At 40.7% G+C, this 22,304-nt stretch overlaps 1 protein-coding gene across 1 annotated transcript in view; it reads left to right on the forward strand.

Annotated features, from left to right (window-relative positions):
* Positions 1-17,817, forward strand: part of LOC104618145 (coiled-coil domain-containing protein 169-like) — a gene marked incomplete at its 5' end in the record, with an annotated part of 31,935 nt that extends 14,118 nt beyond the window's left edge. The window contains 4 exon segments of the mRNA XM_010283668.1: positions 9,900-9,998; positions 10,234-10,287; positions 14,147-14,223; positions 17,715-17,817. Coding sequence (XP_010281970.1) covers positions 9,900-9,998; positions 10,234-10,287; positions 14,147-14,223; positions 17,715-17,817 — 333 coding nt within the window.
* Positions 17,818-22,304: the final 4,487 nt, after the last annotated feature.

Raw genomic sequence — 22,304 nt, forward strand, 5'->3', positions numbered from 1 at the left:
AAGAACTGGAGAACTGGTGTTCCCTTTGTGAAACTCTGGGCTTGGTCACTGCTGGACTGAAGACTTAATGTATCATTGCTCAGAAAGTGAATCATGCTAAGCCCTGCAAAATTCTGTTACATAAAGAAAGTATTAATTTAAAATCTCAGTGTGTCTTTTAACTTACCAGCTTGATCAGAGTGGCTTGACATGGACGACTTACTGAAAACTAAGGATCTTAAATTCAGGTTAAATCCCTTAGTCAGCTTATGTCTCCTTTTCAGGAATGCGTTGTCCAGCTATTCAAAGGTTAGTAGAAGAACCTGTAATAAATCTAACTTCAAAAAATATTTCAATATCCAGTAAAACCACTTCTAAAAAGCTTTTTTTCAGAATTTATCTTATTGTTTCACTCTGGAGTTTTGTTGGCGATTTCTCCATCTGGGGGAGTGCTGTATACCTGGGAGGCTCCTTCTGGTTCTCTTGAGCTCTCACTGGTCCTTGCTTTGTACTGAGGCTTTTCTGTGCTCCAAGAATGCTGCTACAAGTCTGTGTTACTGTATGCTTTAAACTCTGGTTTCTGTGACCTTTTTGCTTTTGTGTTGTTTTACTGTATTAAGCACTAAGCTGATCATACAACCATAAGCATCAAGAATTGAATCTGTTTCAGTGAGTTTTTTTTCTGCTTCCCACAGAATTCAGGAAAGACAAATCTAGCTCTTAATGATTTGGCTGAGTTCATATGCTGGTGTTTCTCACTTCTTGATTTGTATTGTGCAGCAACTAAAGACTTCAGACATATAATGTTTCAGCTAGTTGTTCAATTACTGCCTTGAAAGTAGGGGTGAGAGGTAACTTACAACCAGTCCTGGCTAAAGTGGGTCTCTAGAACCTCTTTGAAGTTTTACCATTTAAAATTTTCTTGTGTCTGTTTTTGAAATTGCATTTTATAGTGTTTGGGAACTTGGAGAGGTCTTTTAGTTGAGTGGGAACATCTATGTTGCTAGATTCCCATAAGAAATTCAGTATTACCATACTGAGCTCTGCATCATCAATTAGGTGTGTGGACACAGGAATAGAAGTCAGAAAGCTGAGTTAGCTGCCTAAGTTTCCTAGGTATTAACTGTGAGAAAGGCAGCTAGGTTGGGATTTACAATAGAGTGAATGGAAGACCAATGGGAAGTTGGTAAGAAATGCCCAAGAACTGGATCTGAAATCCTTCCTCCTTTCCAGAAATAGGCATGATCTTGCAGCCTTTCTCACTTATTCCTCTCCATCCATGTAACTTTTGCGTTTGTGACTACTTAACTGCCTGGCTTCAAAAATTATCTCAGCACTAGATAAGTATGATGCAAGGGCATTCTCAGGATATATGAGAATTCAAGCTCTTAGGGTGCCAGAGGGCTAAAATGTAACTCATCTAATGTCTTTGTGGGTTAATTTTTAGGCTGTTAAGACAGAAGAGGATTCCTTCCTCATGTAATGTGGGTGGAGCATGCTGCTCAGGTTGTGGCCCATTAGGCCTATGACCACCAGGAAGCTTTGCTTTGAGACTCCATAAGGCTTTCAGCAGCAAACCAAGCAGCTTGAGTAAGCTTGTGCTTATGGGCAAACACAGCAGCAACAGCTCAGATGCCTACCTAAGTTATATAACAAAGCCAGATGTGAAGAATGTAAGACATTGCATAGATTGCTTTATTAGCATTAGGATGTTAAATTCTGCCTGAAATGCAATTTAGACTGTAGTCCTTTTTTGATTTTGGGCTTTACTTACCAATCTGTAAGTTTGGAGTAATTTATAGCTTTCTATTATTATTTCCCAGGAGAATTGCAAGCATAGGTACATTACAAATTATGAGGCACCCAGATACTGTAGGGATGGTAACTGTATACTTTAGTCACATTATCAACCTATTTCCATCTGCTTGCTCATCAGAAGCAGTGTAGTGCACCGTTTGTTTCCTTGTGGTTGGATATCATCCTTGCTCCAGAGCTGAATGAATGCCCAGGCATCTGCGCTGGACCAGCTGCATTGGCAGCAAAAAATAGTGCTTCTGAAAAGATTAAATGAAAAAAGATCTAAAAGTAGTTTACTTTAGTAGGTGAAAGAACTCAAAGAAATTAGATGAATACCATCACTGAGGAGACATCAAATTGCTCTGTTGTGACTAACAGCTGCAACACCAAGTCTTGCTGTCTTAACATAACACTGATGGACAATCTAGTGAGGAAATAAATAGTGGGCTGTGGATTTACATAGAAAAAATCTGGAGAGCAGCATGAACTTCTGTATTTACTGTATTTAAGCTTACTGTGGCGGTACAAAATATGTTGTAGGTGGTACAAAATATGTTGTACAAAATATGCTGTCACATGATTATAATATTCAATGTGCAGTCAGGTCAAGAAGGCAAAAAATATAGTTTCCTAGCTTGACAGTGCTGAGGCCTTCTCTATCTGTCTTGTTTAATTCTGTACAGACACTGATGATGTAATGAAATAGCACATGACCCTAGTGGAATTCAGCCAATTCTTCTCTTTAATCTGCAGTTTATTTTTTCTCCCTGAATTGGCCAATGTTGACTGTATTGATTGCAGGAGTCTTCTGTATTAGGACAAAAATTTAACCTGCGTCCAAGATACTTCTGCTTTATTAGGAAAAAACAAAAAAAACATTTTTTTTCATATCTCCAGTGTGTCTATATATCTATAACAGAATAAAGTTAATAACAGTTCAGTCATGTGCAAAACCTTCTTGAAAGATAGAGCTCTTCTATATCTTTTTTTTTTGAACAGTGGGAGGGGTTATTCTCTTGGCAACATGTTTTAAAAGTACTGTGCCTTTTGCCATGCTCATGAAAAATCTTGACTTTAATGGAAATCATTCCTAGGGAAATCTCAGTAACAGCCAGAAATGTTTTTTTTTTTTTGTGAAAAATAAAAGCTGGAGCCAAATAAGTAACGTGTTGTACAGAAAATTGTGAAAAAGAACAAAAGATGCAATGATCTGCAGACGCTAGAAAGGGGAAGACTGGAGATTTCAAACAGGCAGATGTAAGAGGCAGATATAGATGTTTCGTGGCTATCTGTTAGAAATCATTCATAGGACTATCACCTTACACATCCAGAAAATAGAATGGCTTGATGATGTCCAAAGTCAAGGGTATAAGTTATGGATGTGAGGTGAAAATGCTTTTATAACAATGACATAATCTTTCATGTAATGACAAATGACATTTTCAAGTTCAGTCTGGAACAGACCAAAGAAGACTGTGCTAGGCTAGATGGATCCCCAAAAGAGTGGAAGCTGAACTGGTCTGACCAAGGTACAGACCGAGAGATAGAAGGCACAGTTGTAACAATAAAATGAAGGTCACAGAATTATTGAGGATGGAATGGACCTCTGGAGTTTGTCTTGTCCAGCTCCCCTGCTCAGGTAGGGCCATCCAGAGCCAGTTGCCCATGTAGACACTTTTTTAATATCTCTAAGGAGGGAGATTCTGCAACGTCCCTGGGCAACCTATTCCAGTGCTCGGTCACTCTCACAGTAAAAAAGTGTTTCCTGATTGTATTGGGTTTCTGTGGCAAGGTTTTGGTAGCAGGGGGGCTACAGGGGTGGCTTCTGTGAAAAGCTGCTAGAAGCTTCCCCTGTGTCCGGTAGAGCCAATGCCAGGTGGCTCCAAGACAGACCTGCCAATGGCCAAGGCCAAGCCCATCAGCAATGGTGGTAGCATCTTTGGAATAATGTATTTAAGAAGGGGGAAAAAACCCCTGCATAACTGCAGCCGGAGAGAGGAGTGAGAAAGAGAAACAACTCTGCAGACACCAAGGCCAGTGAAGAAGGAGGGGCAGGAGGTGCTCCACACGCTGGAGCGAAGATTCCCCTGCAGCCCCTGGTGAAGACCATGGTGAGGCTGGCTGTTCCCCTGCAGCCCCTGGAGCTCCACGCTGGAGCAGATCTCCACCTGCAGCCTGTGGTGCACCCCATGCCAGCACAGGTGGATGCCTGAAGGAGGTTGTGATCCCATGGGAAGCCCGCACTGGAGCAGGCTCCTGGCAGGACCTGTGGCCCTGTGGAGAGAGGAGCCCAGGCTGGAGCAGGTTTGCTGGCAGGATGCTGGAGCAGTCTGCTTCTGAAGGACTGCACCCCGTGGAAGACACCCGTGCTGGAGCAGTTTGTGCAGAACTGCAGCCTGTGGGAAGGACTGACATTGAAGAAGTTTGTGGAGGACTGTCTCCCATGGGAGGCACTCCACGCTGGAGCAGGGGAACAGTGTGAGGAGTCCTCCTGCTGAGGAGGAAGGAGCAGCAGAGATGACCTGTGATGAACTGACCACACCCCCCATTCCCCTCCTCCCATGATGCTGGTGGGTAGAAAGTAGAGAAAATTGGGAGTAAAGTTGAGCACAGGAAGAAGTTGGGGTGTGGAGGATGTTTTAAGATTTTATTTTATTTCTCATTACCTTACTCTTGATTTTACTGGTAATAAATTAAACTAATTTCCCCAAGTTGAGTCTGTTTTGCCCATGACGGTAATTGGTGAGTGATCTCTTCCTGTCCTTATCTCGACCCACAAGTCTTTCATTCTATTTTCTGTCCTCTGTCCAGCTGAAGAGGGGAGTGATAGATTGGCTTTGGTGGGCATCTGGTATCCAGCCAGGGTCAACCCACCACATCTATACAGATGAAGAAGTATTACTGACATTGTTCAAGGCAGCGAGCTGGCTTCTGGAGTGCTGCATTCTCCAATACAGTTCTGTTCTCCAACCGTAAGAAGGCTAGGCTCCAGTTTTCGTGTACAAAGGGGTTACTGTGATGATTAGGTCAAAGGACATCCTGCTGTGTGAGAGACCATTTTTAAAAGCTCAGCTCATTTATCCTAGTAGAATCAATGTTGAAAAAAGATGTTCATGTTTTCTCTCTGTGCGTGCTGGGGGGCAAATGCCAGGGAGGAAGAAGAGCAGTTATCTTAAAGATAATTTCAATACAAGAACAAACAGGTATACACTGACCTTGAATAATCTGAGGCAATTAATTAAAAAAGCCATCTACTGTTAGAGCCTCCCAATAAGAATGTGTTTACTGGATGGAATGGATCAATTTATGAGAAGCAGTTTCCTGTGTAAGAAATGGAGGAGGACCTACTTGTGTGTGCATTCTACTTCTACTACACAGTAAACAAAGAACTGACCAGTGCCGGTAACCAAAAATGGACTCTGCCACTGTTAATCTAGCTTATCCCAATTGTAGACAAAGTAAATGGCTACACACCAAAGACAGATAGTATCCCTACAAAATACTGCTTTCTGGCCAAGTTGTTAGAGGTTACCTTTGACATCCCATGTGCCTCTTCAGACAGTCCAGCAGCTCTCGTGGCAAGTGGTTTGAAAATGGATGTGCAGATGAGATCTGAAATGTTTCTCCTACTAAAAAGGAGCCATCAAAGTAAACTTTGGTTAGAAGTAAAGGAGCAATTCTGACTGGTCATGGCAAGGTAACTTTGCTAACTTATCAAGGAGCAGCAGTGTGGAAAGCCGTATCTCTATCCACCTGGCAGAAAGCCATGTTCTCTGCACTTCCCAGAATGGATGTGGCAACCCAGACAGAGCTCCCACGGAAACATGCAGCTATCCAAGTCTCAGGCTGCAGAGAGTGCCAGAGCCTCTCACTGATAACGGATGGCAGTAGCGAGTGCAGCTGTGTGAGGTGTGACCTGGTGGAAGATCTGCTCAGTTTGGTGGCAGAGCTATGATGTAGAAAGATTAAGGAGCATCAGGGAGTCCAAGAAAGATGGACTCATGGAACCATGCTCTGCCCTTCCTGAGATAGAAACAGGAACAGCCACCAGGAAAAAACCAAGATCAAGGGGGTCCTGTATCTTCTCCCTGTCAGGCTGGAGGCAGTAGCTTTAAAGGAAAGGAGAGAATTGAGGCAAGTGCCGTGCTCAGGGCGGCAGGCAAATCCCCTCCTTGCCCACCTCACCTCCCCAGGTGCCTCTGTACGACAGGTATGAGGCTCTGGATGTGGAAGGACAGTTCATGGATGATGTGGACAATGGTCCAGCTACACCGAAGGTATTGCCAAGGTCAGAAAGGCCTACCCCCTCATCACAACCATCCCCACAAGGAAGAAAAGACAGGTTATAGTTGTAGGCGACTCCCTTCTGAGGGGAACAGAAGGTCCAATACGCTGGACAGACCCTTCTCTTAGGGAAGTCTGTTGCCTCCCTGGGGCCTGGGTTAAAGACATCACTTGGAAACTTCCCAGCCTGGTGTGGCCCTCAGACTATTACCCACTACTGCTCTTCCATCTGGGTGGTGATGAAGCTGCAACTCATAGTCCAAGGGCAATCAAAAGAGACTTCAAGGGCCTTGGGATGGTTGGTTAGGAAATCTGGTGCACAGGTTTTTCCTTCTCTCCTTCCAGTTGCCAGCAGCAACATAGAAAGAAACAGACAGGCCCAGTCTATTAATGTATGGCGCCGTGACCGGTGTCACCGCCAAATTTCATAGTTTTTGATAATGGGTTGGCCTACATGGCACCTGGCTTGCTGGCATCAGATGGGATTAACCTATCTCAAAGCGGGAAGAGGGTCTTTGCTCACAAGCTAGTGGAGCTTATTGACAGAGCTTTAAACTAGACAGGACAGGAGAGGAGGATAATATCAGGCTTACTCATGACAAGCTCTGGGATGACACACCAAGGTTAGAGGGATGAGGTGCTAGCAACATCCCTCAGCCTGTTGCACCAGAGAAAGACCTCAAAGGAACTAAGGGGTGTTCCTCTAAAAAGATGACACAGCCAGTGGCACAGCTGAATTGCGTCTACACCAATGCACGCAGCATGGGCAACAAACAGGAGGAGTTGGAAGCCACTGTGCTGCTAGAAAGCTATGACCTGGTTGCCATTACTGAAACTTGGTGTGACAAATCCCACGACTGGGGTGTGGCTATCAATGGCTACGGGCTGTTCAGAAGGGACAGGTGAGGGAGGAAGGGCAGAGGCGTTGCCCTCTACATTAAGAAATGGATAAAGTGTGAAGAGTTGTCTCTGAATAATAGCCACGAGCAGGTCGAAAGCTTATGGGTAAGAATTAGAGACTGAGGCAACAAAGGGAACCTTGTGGTTAGTGTCTGTTACAGGCCACCCAAATCAAGGAGAGTCTCCTGATGAAGCCTTCTTACTCCAGCTACAGGAGGTATCACGCTTGCAGGCTCTTGTCCTGCTGGGGGACTTCAACCACCCCTACATCTGCTGGAAAAGTAGCACAGCAAGCTGTAGGCAATCCAGGAGACTCCTGGAACGCATTGAGGATCACTTCTTAAGCCAGTTAATAGACAGCCCTACCAGAGGGGATGCGGCACTGGACCTGTTGGTCAGCAATGTGAGTGAGTTAATTGGTGACATCAAGATTGGAGGCAGCCTGGGATGCAGTGATCATGCACTGGTGGAGTCCACAGTCCTGAGGGATATGGGGCAGGCAAACAGTAAAGTCAGGACCCTGAATTTTAGGAAAGCAAACTTGCAGCTCTTGAGGGAGTTAGTCAATAGGACCCCCTGGGAAACTGCAAGGCAGCAGAACAGAGCTGGCAGATCTTTAAAGACACTTTCCACAGAGAGCAAAAAATCTCAATCCCCAGGTGTAAGAAATCAGGAAAGGAAGGCCAGAGGCCTGCATGGCTGAGTGGAGACCTGCTGGGCAAACTAAAGGGCAAGAATGAAATGCACAAGCACTGGATGCAGGGACAGGTATCCTGGGATGAGTACAGGGACGCTGCCTGGTTGTGTAGGGATAGGGTCAGGAAGACCACAGTGTGGCTGGAGCTGAACTTGGCAAGGGATGCAAAATAAGAAGGGTTTCTACAGGTATGTCAGCCAGAAAAGGAAGGTCAAAGAAAGTGTACCTCCCTTGATAAGCAAGGCTGGCAGACTGGTAACAATGGATGAGGAGAAGGCTGAGGTACTCAATAAATTCTTTGCCTCAGTCTTCACAGGCAATCTCTCTTCCCACACCTCTTGAGGGGATGACCTGCAAGATGGGGACTGGAGGAGCAAAATCTCTCCTACTGCGAGAGAGGATCAGGTTTGAGACCACCTGAGGAACCTAAACGTACACAGGTCTATGGTACCTGATGAGATACATCCCAGAGTCCTGATGGAATTCACTGATGTAGTTCTCAAGCCACTCTCCATGATACTTGAAAAGTCCTGACAGTCAGGTGAAGTCCCCGGTGACTGGAAAAAGGGAAACATTGCACCCATATTTAAAAAGGGTAGCAAGGAGGACCCTGGGAACTACCGACCCGTCAGCCTCACCTCTGTGCCTGCAAGATCATGGAGCAGATCACCCTAGAAGCTATGCTAAGGCACGTGGAAGGCAGGGAGGTGATGGGAGGCAGCCAGCATGGCTTCACCAAGGCCAAGTCTTGCCTGACCAACATAGTGGCCTTCTGTGATGGAGTGACCACATCAGTGAACAAGGGAAGAGCTACCAACGTTATCTGTCTGGACTACTGCAAGGCTTTTGACATGGTCACCCACAACATCCTTTTCTCTAAATTGGAGAGAGATGGATTTGATGGGTGGACTGTTGGATGGATGGGGAATTGGTTGGATGGTCGCATTCAGAGGGTAGTGGTCAAGGGCTCAGTGTCAGGATGGAGATCGGTGATGAATGGTGTCCCTCAGGGGTTTGTACTGGGATCAGTACTCTTGTAGTATCTTCATCAGTGACATAGACAGTGGGATTGAGTGCCTCCTCAGCAAGTTTGCAGATGACACCAAGCTGAGTGGTGTGGTTGACATGCCTGAGGGATGGGATGCCATCCAGAGGGACATGGACAAGCTCAGGAATGGGCCCATGTGAGCCTCATGAGGTTAAACAAGGCCAAGGGCAGGGTCCTGCACCTGGGTTGGGGCAACCCCCGATATCAGTACAGGCTGGGGTATGAAGGGATTGAGAGCAGCCCTGCCAAGAAGGATTTGGGGGTCCTGGTGGATGAAAAGCTGGACATGAGCCAGCAAGGTGTGCTCAGAGCCCAGAAGGCCAACTGTATCCTGGGTTGCATCCAAAGAAGCGTGGCAGCAGGTCAAGGGAGGGGATTCTGCCCCTCTGCTTGGTGAGACCCCATCTAGACCCCTGGACTAGAGTCCAGCTCTGGAGCCCTCAGCACAGGAAAAACATGGACCTGTTGGAGCGGGCACAGAGAATGGCCACAAAAATGCTCAGAGGGATGGAATACCTCTCCTATGAGGACAGGCTGAGAGAGTTGGGGTTGTTCAGCCTGGAGAAGAGAAGGCTCCAGGGAGACCTTGCTGCAGCCTTTCAGTACTCCTGAGTGCTAAAAGTAAGAGGCTTATAAGAAATGGGCTTTTAAGTAAGCTGGGACTAACTTTTTAGCAGGGCCTGTAGTGATAGGACAAGGGATAACGGTCTTAAACTAAAAGATGGCAGATGTAGACTAGATATAAGGAAGAAATTTTTCCCAATGAGGGTGGTGAACCACTGGCACAGGTTTCCCAGAGAGGTGGTAGATGCCCCATCCCTGGAAACATTCAAGGCCAGGCTGGACGGGGCTCTGAGCAACCTGATCTAGTGAAAGATGTCCCTGCTTATGACAGGGGGGTTGGACTAGATGACCTTTAAAGGTCCCTTCCAACCCAACCTATTCTATGATTCTATGATTCTATGATCATTTTAACACAGAGGAAATGTGTAGTGCATAACTGATAATTATAGCATATGGTTAATTGCCTTTGTCTCTGCAGTGTGCCAGCCAGAACCATGCAAACAAAAAGTGCAGAAGAAGCAAACAGAATGACAAGCATCATAATGCTTGAAGAATAAGGGCTATTGTGATGGCTTCTTTATACAGAATGGAAATATTCATAAACCATCATTTTATTCGCTATAACCACAGGGTTCCTTAAAGGAGATTCTTAAACAACTGGAAGAAGAGACGAAAAGTCTCCAGAATCAGCTAAAAGACTATGAACTTAGGCTGGAACAAGAAGCAAAGGTTTGTAATCACTGTATATCTCTAATCTATAAAAGCCATTATGTTGTCTGACAAACTGACAATGTGTGTGGAACACACAATAGAATAGTTCCACAAAATTTGTCACTGGAAAAAAACTCTGCCCTATATTTGTTTCTTCATGTACGATTCAACTTTTAAAATAGTTTAAAAATAGCTTAATAGCTTATAGTTTTAATAGCTTAATGGTAGCCTATATCCCTTATTTTAAATGTAGGCTTACCACAAAGCTAATGATGAGCGGCGCATGTACCTCTCAGAGATCTTACAGGTAAGAAAAAAACTCTGTGACTCAATAACTTTTAAAAATCTTTATGCTTTCTTAATATAGCAACAACATCTGTTAATGCCATTAGGTCAAAGTCTTTTATCACTTCATTCATCTACCAAATCCATTACAAAAGCTGCTTTTTTTAAGAGCTAGAAATTGAAAAATTGCTACAGATAGTTTATTTTTAAATACTTTTTTTTTTGCATTTGTATCAATTGGAGTTTACATGTTCCCAAGGAGAGTCAAAGTGCCCTTAACTGAGAAGGCTGAAGTGATTTTCTGATACTTGCTTGTCCATCCATTAGTCACAAGATTGGTATGCTAGTTTAATGTTTCAACTGAAAAGAACAGAACCAAACTATTAGCAGCAGTGACACCCACCTTAAGTAGCAATTCCTTTTTTTCGTATTTCCCCTTTTTTCTTTTAAAGACAAACTAGCCAGCCAGCTCAGAATAATAATACAGCACATACTTAAATTAAATTCATAAGATAAGTGATAAGATACCTTGTTTTTGTGAAATCAGAGGTTGAATTTTATTACTGAAAATTATGTAATACATAAAAACTGATACTGCAAACCGGGCAAACCTGTAAAGGAAGCTGTAAAGGTTTCTAGACTTCTTACTCTGAAAGAGCTTTTAATTCCTGAATAATGTAAAAGTAAGAGCTTAGTGTGATAGTCAGAAATGACTGTTAGGGAATCCCTGTCATAGCTAACTGCGACGAAAGGCTGTAATTAGCAGTGTTTCTATGTGTTCGCACAGTGGGCAACTGATTCTCCCACGTGGTTCATTGCTGCTTTGGGAAATGTGAAAGAATTGCTTAAACTAACTTTCTAGCATGAAACTGAGAAAGAGCCCAGGAAATGCCCATGATAACTCTTAATATCTTTGCATTAACAATGAAACTGGGAACTGCTGGAGGAGGAAGGTGGGAAATAAAAGATGGTTTTATTACTGAACATGCTAGCAAAAGGAGTGCCCATGTTCAGCTGCCTAGAAAAGCACTTAAACACGCATAAAACATTATTTGAAATGAGGTATGTGCACTGGCATGTTGCTTAAATGGGGCATTAGGGACTAGGATTTTGCCACTGACACTCAAGGTAGTTAGTACATTATATTTTCAGTAATGAATTATTTGCCCCCCTGATTTCAGAATTATATGAGAGCAAAATAATAATCTTCAGATTAATCTCCCTAACTTTAGTTCTCTGAATGTTAAACAGCCAATCTAAAGCAGTTGTAGAGGGATCCTCTGTAATCTGTGGGGAGAGAAGCATGTTTAAGGTGCAAACCATCACACCTATTTTAGATCAACATGAAATGAAGTTCCCAGGGACTTAGCTGTCTCTCTTCCTGAGCTATAAGCAGAGCCTAGGTGAGTAGTTTGGATTAGACATCTACCTTTTATGTTGCTAATCTGAACATGGTAGATGTTCAGCCATGATGGTGGCTGATGTTCAGCCTAATCATGGTTGACTGTTGGTTGCAAAAAAATCAGTGGCTCATCTGGTCCCTTCAGGTTCTGTTCTGCTATGACTTTGATTTGGTTGTTGCTTTTACATTCTTTTTAAATCTACATATGTATGCCCTCCCTTTTAGCAGTTCATTTTAACAATAGAGGCAGAAGTAAACTTACGTTCAGTCTAGACTCTTTCAGATGTATTAAAATTTCACTGTTCTAGAGTCTGCAGAGTAATGTTGGCAGCAGTTGAGTTAGAAGGATTTAACGCATAGACTAACATTTTCCATACATCCCGAAGTAAATATCATAAAGGATATTGTTATCCTGTGACAACAATATATTCCAATGACACTCTCTTAGTTACAGAGAATGGATTTAATTTTTTTAGGCCTTTTTTCCCTCATTATGTTTGTGATTTTCGATAGCTCACAGTAAAAAAAAATAGAAGTTTTTACTGGTAGGTATTAAAATATCCCAGATGTTTTGTGTTTTTTTCTACTTTGTTTTGGATCTCTCCTGAAGCCTGCAGCAGAAGCAGAAGAGAAAAATGCTTCTGAGAAGCCATTTCTTTCATTTACCTTTTTCATTATTCAGGGCTTTTCTGCTTTTTTACAAAATATATGTATCTTCTGAGTGCTTTTGTTGTTTGTCTTGTCTGGATCCATAAAGACATAGTCAACTTTAAATGATAGTTTTAAAATAAATTAAGAATTTCACTAATTTAAGAACTCATGCTAGAGGCACCAGTGGTTTATGGTGTATACCTGTTTGCTTTTTTTGTTTTCAATCTGAGAAAATGTTGCTTTGGGATTTGGACTCCACAAATCTCAAAGCATTTTCTGGTGGTATTCAGAAACTGGTTTGAGAAGCAAGCAAATAAGAATGATAGCAGATCTTTAAAAGGGCCATTCTTTCAGGCCAGATTTTTAGCTCAAACTTCTACTAGCATAGTAGAGTCTGACTTGTGATTGGGATTTCATTGCAGAAAAAGCCCACAATTATAGATAGGTACAGGTGGAAAGCTGCTTGTGCAACATAGGCTCATTTTAGTTGGGATAAGCCTGGATTAAACTGTACTGGCAAAAAAACAGTGCTATGGATAATACTTATATATACTGGAACTCTATATTCATAAAAATTAAAAAAAAAAACAGTGAAGGTAATTGTAGCATAGGTCTTGCTTCATGTGTCACAGAATCACATCTGCTCAGAAAGATGATAAATACTAGAGTTCCTAAAGTGCAAAAACTTTCTTGCCTTCAAGGTAGTGAATCTGTGCAGATCCTATTCCATTTTTACACTTGCACTCTGAAAAGACTCTGCTTTTGTTATAGCTGACTTTGCTATGACTAGGTCAGGAGTACTTGCCTGGTGCATTGCATACATGGAAGCACAGTAGAAACCATTGTCTTGTAAGCAGAGAGACCTGCTTTTCAGTGACAGAATTTTTTTCTCACAAGTGCAAGATGTTTTCACACATTCACAAATGTGATGTCATAATGTAGTATGTAATGTAATGTAATGTAATAACCCAAACCTTGTGCCATTTTTAGGTAGCTCCAAAATCTAGCTCTAGGCTTTCAAAAAGTCTTCACTGGCGTCGTGTAGCCAATACATCGTCTATCATGATTATCATATATTTATTACATGTGTCTGATGGATCTGTTTGAAGGGGCTGAGAAAATTCCATTCACTTACACTAGACACCCAAGGGTGCACAGCAGCCAGACAAGCCCTAAACCTTCTGGTTTTCTGTCCATGGTATAGCTGTCCCTCTGAGAAGCAGTTTTAGTAAAGGCAGCTGGATGAGCCAGCAAGTGCCGGGTGAGGAAGGAATTCTGGGAGGAGACCTAAGGAACAGGAGAATCAACTGATTTAATCCTGCTCAGATTCTGTTAAATGCAATACCAAGGGTAACAACTGGGTTTTTTTCAGTATGTCCAGTAATGTAGACTTCCAGAGTATGCAAAGATTTCCATGATGTGTTAATTTTTTTAAAGTGGTTCCTGTTCTTTATTAATGGTTTAATCATTCAAAAGTACAACTACGTCGCTGTAATTTGTTTTGTTTCCCATTCAGGGAAGTATGTTAGAAATATAATGCTTCTTCATTAAAAATGTGGAGTTATAGGCAGTATGACCAAAAATATGCTGATTGAAATTACATATTCTCCGATCATCCAGCTTAAAAAATAATGGTATTTTTGCACAGCAAGGGATTTTGGTATGTGTTCAATTCCCCAAATCAACAAGGCATCAGTATAATACGTGCTTGAAGTACTTTATGATAGTAAGACCATATTGGGTCAAAATTCGTTTGGAAAAATTTTGCTTCTTTAATTGTGATTGTGGTTAGATTTTAACTTGCTTTGTAAAAATTTGGCTATTGCAGACCTCAGCTACACTTAAAATTGTTGAAAAGCAAAAAACAGATGCTGTGACAGGCAAGGGAGAAAATCAGATACTGAGGTAAATTTCCTTTATATTCCCTCTGTTTTCTGGTTGATTATTTTTTGCTAAGTACTATGTTTTGAATATTACAACTCTCTGTTCATGGTAAATATCACTGGGCATAATCCTATTGACAAAATATTAATCTTAACATCATTTTTGATACTGCTTTTGAATCAGTTTTATTTATTACTAAGTATGTTGCAATATTGAAAAAATATATATATTTAAGTGACCTTTTTGAAATCTTACAGTACCTCTGATGTTCCTCCCTTTCAACCTGTGTTTAAAATGGGTCATTTTTTTTCTATATTATTGCAGAGTTGGGAGCAACAAGTATACCCTTTAGTTCATTAAGAGTAATTCAATTAAATAATACCTTGCTTGGTCCTTTTTAGCCAATAGAGATTGTAAAGCTTTTTGTGGATGATAATGTGAGTGATTTTAGCTGACAACATATAAAGGCTTCGGTGTTCTGTTTAGTTTTATGGGTTAGAAATTTAAATTTGAAAAGAAGCCACCTGCTCTGAGCTATATAGAAATAAAATGAGTTTCTGACTGTAGTGCTTATGAGAAAGCTTGAAATTGGAGGAGATTTATTTTTTAACTGAACTGATAATGTTAAGAACATAAAGTATGAAGAATATAGGGAATCACACCAAAAGTGTCAGACCCAGTATCCTGCCTCCAGTGGCCATGAGTAGATGCCTACAAAAGTGTGTAATCAGACAGATAACAATATTTGCTTCTGGAACTCTCCCAAATACTTTATATTTGGAGACTTCCTGAGCTAGTATGGTTTCTATGTATTTAGTATCTCACAGTAAATACTCTTCCATGAACCCAGTTACCTATATTATTAAAATGAGCACACAATACATTTTGGGAACATCTGAAAATGTAATGAGTAAATTATAAGCATGAAATTGTGTAGACATATTTGCTTACCAGCTTTATCCTTTCATCCTGTGTAAGCACAGAATCACAGGATTTCATAAATCAGAGCAGTGGATCTTCATGTGCCAGGAGATGATATTAGTATAATATGAATTAATGTAGCACAATATGAATTAAAGTCTGTAACTAAAGTTTCTCAATGCAGAAGCAGCACTGTATGGGCCTATGTACCCCATATATAGCCAGTGTGTTGCTTCTGGCCCCAGTGATACTTAACATAGCTCATGTGGAGAAGGTCAGGAAGCTAGAATTAGGAGAATTCGGTGTCTCTGATGGGAGTTTAAATATCATCAACCAGATATTGAGGTTTGTTGAGGGTTAGCATTGATCTGTGATTATGATAGGTTTTTTTATAATTTATTTCAGAAGACCATTACTTACCCTGAAATTATATGACAGGGTGTTTCTGTAATTTTCTTTATATCAAACAAAAGAAAATAAAGTGTAAAAGAAAAGAAAGTGTCCTGTAATTGCTAGTCTCAGAAGATGCATGTTGCAACAAAATATCCCCTTTCAACCCATCTTCTCTCAGAGGATTTTTTTTTTTTTAACTTTCCAAAATACTTTACACAAATGAAGGGAATTGTTCATCTTTTAAATTGCCTGTAGTCGCAGAGGACCCAGTTTGCGAAACATTGGCTTTTATAATCACTGACTTAGAACTTTCAGGTCAAACTTTGGTCTTAGTTGGCAACATGGAGGTAAGAATGGGCATTTGGCATAGTTTGTATTTTAAGGAAATACTAGAATGCAAGTAAGCACCCTTTGATCATCACAAGGTTAACACAACCATTGTTATTTTATTCCTTTTTAATTACATTTTGATTTACAGCCTGAAGATTGTTCATTCAAGATGACATTAATGAGAAATAATTTCTTTCAAATAAGAGAAGACCTGCATGATTGAAAATAAACACGTTCTTGAGAATAATTTGAAAATTTTCTGTCCAGAGTTTTTATCTCACTTCTTTTGGCCTTTCAGAAAACACCCACCTTCATTGGATTTCAAACCATACTAAGAAACTGTGTTTAATGCTTGTTTTAACTGTAGGTACAGGTATGGAAAACCCAACCTATATATTAAAGCAATACTGAAACAATTCTGAGGAGTAATTGTGAACACTAATTGTTGATGCATTCAGTTTCCTGTCCATCCAAATATTGAAGCCAAGTTCAGTAAAGGTCCTTTTTATGGTATTTCATGGGACAAGAAGAAGGTAGACTAGCTGACAATTGGGAAAAAACATGGACGTCTTGATGACTCATGTCTCCGATGAAATATGAGCAGCCAATTTAATGTCATTCTGAGCCCTTACTGTTATACTGAGGCATATAGCAGGGCTCACTAGCTCAGTTTCAACACTGCACTGGCTGCAAATACCTGGCTTTTAAGTTGATAAGTCCAGCTGGTTTTGAGTAGAAAGAGGTTTTGCTGCTGCACAATTCCACATAGACATATGCTGTTTGCTTGGTCCAGCTATAACAGTGATCTACAGATTAATCAATTGATTTTGATTAATCAATTTATTTGAATTTGAATAATCAGTTGATTATTGAGCAAACTGGGGCCTTGGGTTCTGATCTTCCAACCTCTCAGTAGAAGCAGCTCCATATCTCTATGGGGGCAACTGTCCCTTCAAGACTATGACTGCTTGTAAGAGCTGGAACAAAGGGTGTGTCAATCTCAAGAAGACGAGCAAGCCCTAAGCACAACTTAGTTGGCTGTTTGCCCAGAAATCTGAAACTTGCACAGATCATGTCATCACAGCTTCTACTGCATAACAAAATACTTCTCTGGCTACCATCATGGACTGCCAATTACTTGAGAAAGATATTGAAACCCTGTGTAGTGTCAGTAGAGTATTTAAAGTGCTGTCTTTCCACTGTAGTAACGAACAGGGAGAGAAACAAATGTACGTTGCATAAGAGTAGAGATGCATGCTGCTTGATCATGAGAATGACCCTTCCAGTTTGTGGAATCACCATATGCCCCCTGGAGATTTGTTTACATTCCCACTGATTTCTCTTAGAAGATCAAGATGAAAACAGCTCTAGCAGGGTGCCTGTAGGTGGGTACGTATGTATGATGTGTACCACTTCAGAAGCCTGCTGGCAGCGTTTCCTATGTAAGATCATGGGCTCAAGAGCATGGATCTCCAGAGTGGAATACCTGCAGAGAACTGTGACTACCTCTTCATGAAGTGTTTTTCTATTTCCTAATGGGGATTATGTAGCTGATGAAAATGTCACCTTAGCCAGTTATCTTTCTCTTTGTGCAAGTGTTTAGTATTCTATTCACGTTCTTCAAATACCATCGTTCAGATAACAGGAAGTAGTCAGGAATCATGAGATGAAGATTGAGTTTGTGTGCAGTATAATTAGATGCTTTGCTAGCCTGCAAACCCAGAAATACACTTGTTTTTTCCTCTCTGAGGTTTATTAATTGACAATAGTAATCAGTTATGCAGATATAAAAAGCATGCAAATTTCTAGCAGTTAAAGCTTATAGGGAATGTGACACTTGATGACTAACTTCATCCATTTTATTTCAGAGGGAGACGCAGTGTTCCAGGAAACCTGAAGATGGTTAATCCCCAAAAAGGATCGATTAAAAAGACTGTAGGAGCAAAGCAGCTTCTAAAACTAAAGCACTGATTTAATATTAATGCCAAGAGCTTCCAATTGCTTTTCAAAAACCATAATTTAACTGAAAGTTTCTAAATGGAAAATGAATGTATTTGTGCCATATTATAAAACCAAACCCAGATTGGCATGTCTTCTTGGTAGCCTTAATGGAAGTGTTCCGCTGCCCAACGGAATTGTTCTTCTAGTTGCCATCTTTGTTCTGGTGATCTCTGACTCTTTCCATTCTGGTTCTCATTAGTGATTCTGGGTGTCAGGGAGTTGCACGCTTTGAAAAACATTTAATTTTTTTATACACTAGGTAGATCTTTGAGCTCTTTGACTGCACAACAACCACTGAAAACAAACAAGCCTCTAGCATTTTTGGCCTCTCAACCAAGAAGAAAAAGGCTGACTGATGTAACCTGAAGTATCATCTCACCACCCAAAGTGGTAAATCTCGGATAAAATTCCATACAAGGGCATCCCCATTCAGTATAGGCACCAAAGAGAAACTCTCAAGTAGTCTGATGTTGGTACAGCTGAACATGCCTTTCATTTGGCTTTTAAAAAGACTGAGAGCATAGTTTACTAGCCCGTCTGATTTCTTAGGTGATACCGTACTGTAGAGTCCCTTTACAGTATAAAGTTGTTTTCTATTCCATGAGCTTTCTTACTGTAGTGGAAAAGAAAATACACCTCCAAATTTAACATTTTTAAAATCTGCCTTGCCATACATCCTGTGTTGATCACCACTTTCTGTTTGCATGGTTTAGAAGTACAGCACCATTTCCAGCTACTTAAGGCACTAGTAATGGGGAGAAATTAAAGAAAGAGAGAGCAGTTTTTAGTAAGGATTCTTCAAAACCTACCTTGTAGAAGGGTTGTTTCTTTTAAACTCTAGATATATATTATGTTTCCTGATATTGGTATGTTCCTATTTGAAATTTGAACTCTTAGATGAACCTTTGTAGCCACAGTCTGGGTTCCATAAAAATGTCTATGTATTCTTAAGTGATACTGATCCATGTATTTTTAGTGTCCAAAATAGTGCCAGTCTTTAAAGTCAACTCTTCAATGAAAGTAGAACTATTTTGTATTTTCATTCATAAGCATGCAATTCTTGTTAGAGTTTCATTATCAACATTTTAGTCATTAAACTTCAGTAGATTTTTTTTAAGTGGCAACAGGAAAAATGTTGTTGTAATGAAGCTTCAAGCCTCTGGGTTCCATCTTAAAAGCTCTTTGCAGAGCAAATGTGATTGATTGACTGCCCTTTATTATTTTTAAGAGCATCCCTAGCTCTTTACAGTATCTAATAAAGCCTTTTGCCTCTTTAAGAGCAGTACTAATAGTTCCTTATTACTGGCAGCATTAAAGTGAGGCTGTAATTAAACTCATACTAAAAGATCAATGAAGTCATTCTAAAATGCAGAAAAATACAACTTGCAGTATTTTATAGCATATTCAGTATGGAAGCCCTATTTTTTTCTCTTGCATAGTATGAGGTTTATTACAGATATTTCTAATGTTATCATGATGCACCTGGTATCATTCTTTCATAAGCAAGGTGGTCTGCCTGGCCAGTTTTTTCCCCAAGAGTCACAGTTGAAAGCATAGCACAGCTGATTAGGTTAGCACTCTTCTGTTCCTGTTTTTCACATGGAAAGTTTCCAAATTTTGATTGTGCTGGCATTTGTCATTGAGGAGAAGGAAAGGGAAAAAATCACCATAATGGTCCTATTGGCATAAAAGACAAGGGACATCTGCAGGAGTGAAGAATATCCAGTTCTTGGATTCATGCAGCAGACATTTACTACTGCAGCCTCTGAATCAAATGTTAGTCAATGCACTCAAGTCCAGTCCCTGTAGCGCCTCAAAATAACTGAAAAGGTTGCACAAATGTGGCAGAATGTCATTTAGTCACAGCAGGAGGCTTGGACGCTTCCCTCTTGGGGAGTCCTCACTGAGGACTTAAAAAGAGACATTTTTTTGAAGCCTAAGAAGATACATCGATTGGTACAGTTTCGTACAGTTTCGTACAGTTTCGTACAGCAATGGCCTGAGGAGAGGAGCAGACTATGTCCTTTTTAGTCCCTATTTCAGCTTGCCAGGTACAAGCTGAGGATTTGAAAGTCAGTAGTATGATAATTGAGCCCTAAAACATGTGTTTGACCATTCTAATTGTGTGTCCAGCTGTAATGTTTGCTGTGCAAAATGATTATAGTTCTGTACTTTTTATCACTTTAAATCACTTTTTAAACCATTTTCCTCCTGCCTTTCTGAAAATAAGGGCATCCTGGTGATTAAGTTTGATGACTCAAGTTTCTTTGCAACAGCAAAAAGATAGTTTTTGCTTTCAAAAATGTTGTGTTATTTCTTTGGACCTGAATAAAACTTTTGCACTGCTAGCTTTCCCAAACAATGTTGGAATTTTTTGTTTAGTTTGGTGGTTTTGGATAGATGAGTGTTTTGAAATTCCTGGATTTATCTTGCACGGACTTTTCTCACTAGTGTTATGCTGTGCTGTGAAAAGGGTTTTGTTTACATTTCCAGCAATGAACAGTTACATGTCTTTATACAATATCTTTTGTATGAATATTTCAGCACATTTAGGAGTAATTAATCCTTCAAAGCACAGTATGTACTGTCGTTTTCATTTTAGGCATAGAAGACTGAATCACAGAGATGGATTTATTTAAAGTACAGATGGGAGCGTAGTGATGTCTGGGTTTTCCTTGATTTTGTGACAGGGTGATCTTTTGTAATGTTGCTGACTGTTACAAGGTAAATTCTGTCTCCTCTAAAGTCTCTGTGCACCATATTCTAAACAGTGGACAAATCTGAAGACAAAAATGGGAAATTGAATTGCTGATAGTTGTGGTCAGTGAGAGAATGAAGCTAAATGTCAGAGGAAGATGGAATTAGAGCTGAAGGTTTGAATCTTGCAAAACTTCTTCCTGCAGCACAGAATGTAACTGAGATTCCAGATGTACTGGTTGTAGTGTGTAAGTAAGTGCCTTTAATTGATGGACTGAGAAATTTGATATCCCAGCTCTTGGGACTTGAGAGTATGCTTCCCTTATGTGGTCACTCCAGTGATTTCAGATGAGTCATAATTTTGAGGTAACTGGCATTTTAAGTATTTACCCATGTTCTTGATGGAAAATAGGAATTAAAAAACTCAAATGCTGGTAAGCAAACATTTTTTATTTCTCAAAATACCTGTTTTTTTTTTTATTCTCATGATGTAAGAGGGTATTGAGTCATGATTTTCCTTTTTAATAAATTAGTATAGCACCACTGTATTCCTCTATGATAGAATAAAATTGAAATGTTTGCTGGATAGACACTGACTGTGTGGTTGATTATTATGTAATTATGCAGCATAACCACAGACTCCAGAGAACTTGGGTGATGAGCTTCCTCCTATGCAGGATATTATTAACAATAAGCAAGATATTTCATTACTTAAATACTTTGTTTAATGGGTTCTCCAAATAAATAACTGACTAGGTGGTACAGTTCGCAGCTTCCCTGATTCCTATGATATTCCATCTCCACTGGTAAAGATGAGATGCATCATTTAGTCTTAATACATTTCCAGTAGTGGAAGATGCTGCGCAGGCATTTTTAGAAATGTGATTCGGGCACCGTAGCAAGCAAATAAATAAATAAACGATCCTCTATGTTATTAAGCTTCTGCTGTTGCTGCCAGACTGGTGTCAAACATAAACAGTAATTTGAACTAACTCTGGTTGGAAGCAGAAGTAAAGTGCATGGATGAAAATTGGAGCTAATTGCAAAAGTTTTATCTCTTTACATATAAGTGTCACACTAATGGCAGACATCTCTAGACCAGATGAGGAGGCTTTTCAAACATGGCAGTATATCGTTTAACTTGGTGGATCAGTTTAACCCTCTCTTCCAAAGATGCAAACGTTGTATGTAGTTTCTTGTACGTTACAAGTTGGAGTCCAGTTCTCCTGAACTTCACTAATCTGTGCCATAAACTACTGACTGAGAACCACGTAGAGCCCAATTGAGTGCCTCACCTCTACAGGAGCAGCATGTGGGTGAGACCAGGCTTTCCCTATGTGTGCAAACCGATGCACCACTCCGCAGGAAGGGCTCACCCAGGCTGTGCTGTCCTTTCAGTTAAGAACCAACAACAGCTGAGCTGTTGGAATGGGTTTAACCTCGGAATCCATTCTGGGTGCTGCCTGTCACACAGGTGGCTCCCACCACAGCCGCTGTCCTCCGTGTGGCATGCTCTGTGTAGGTGGCAGCATCCTCTTAAAAAGACTCAAGACTCTACAAGTTTTCTCGTGAAGGAGAATCAAGGTACCTTGACAGCCTTTTATATAAGAGGATGCCGCCACCTGCACAGAGCATGCCACAGAACAGGCAACAACTAGCTGGCTTAGCTGTGCCCTTGCCATTATTTTATAGAAATTTCCCATGGTGCTTGTGAGTCTCTTTACCAAGCTCTCAGACATCCTTTCCATGAGTAGAGATGT

This window comes from Phaethon lepturus, unplaced genomic scaffold, assembly GCF_000687285.1.
Source record: "Phaethon lepturus isolate BGI_N335 unplaced genomic scaffold, ASM68728v1 scaffold10263, whole genome shotgun sequence".
NCBI lineage: Eukaryota > Metazoa > Chordata > Aves > Phaethontiformes > Phaethontidae > Phaethon > Phaethon lepturus.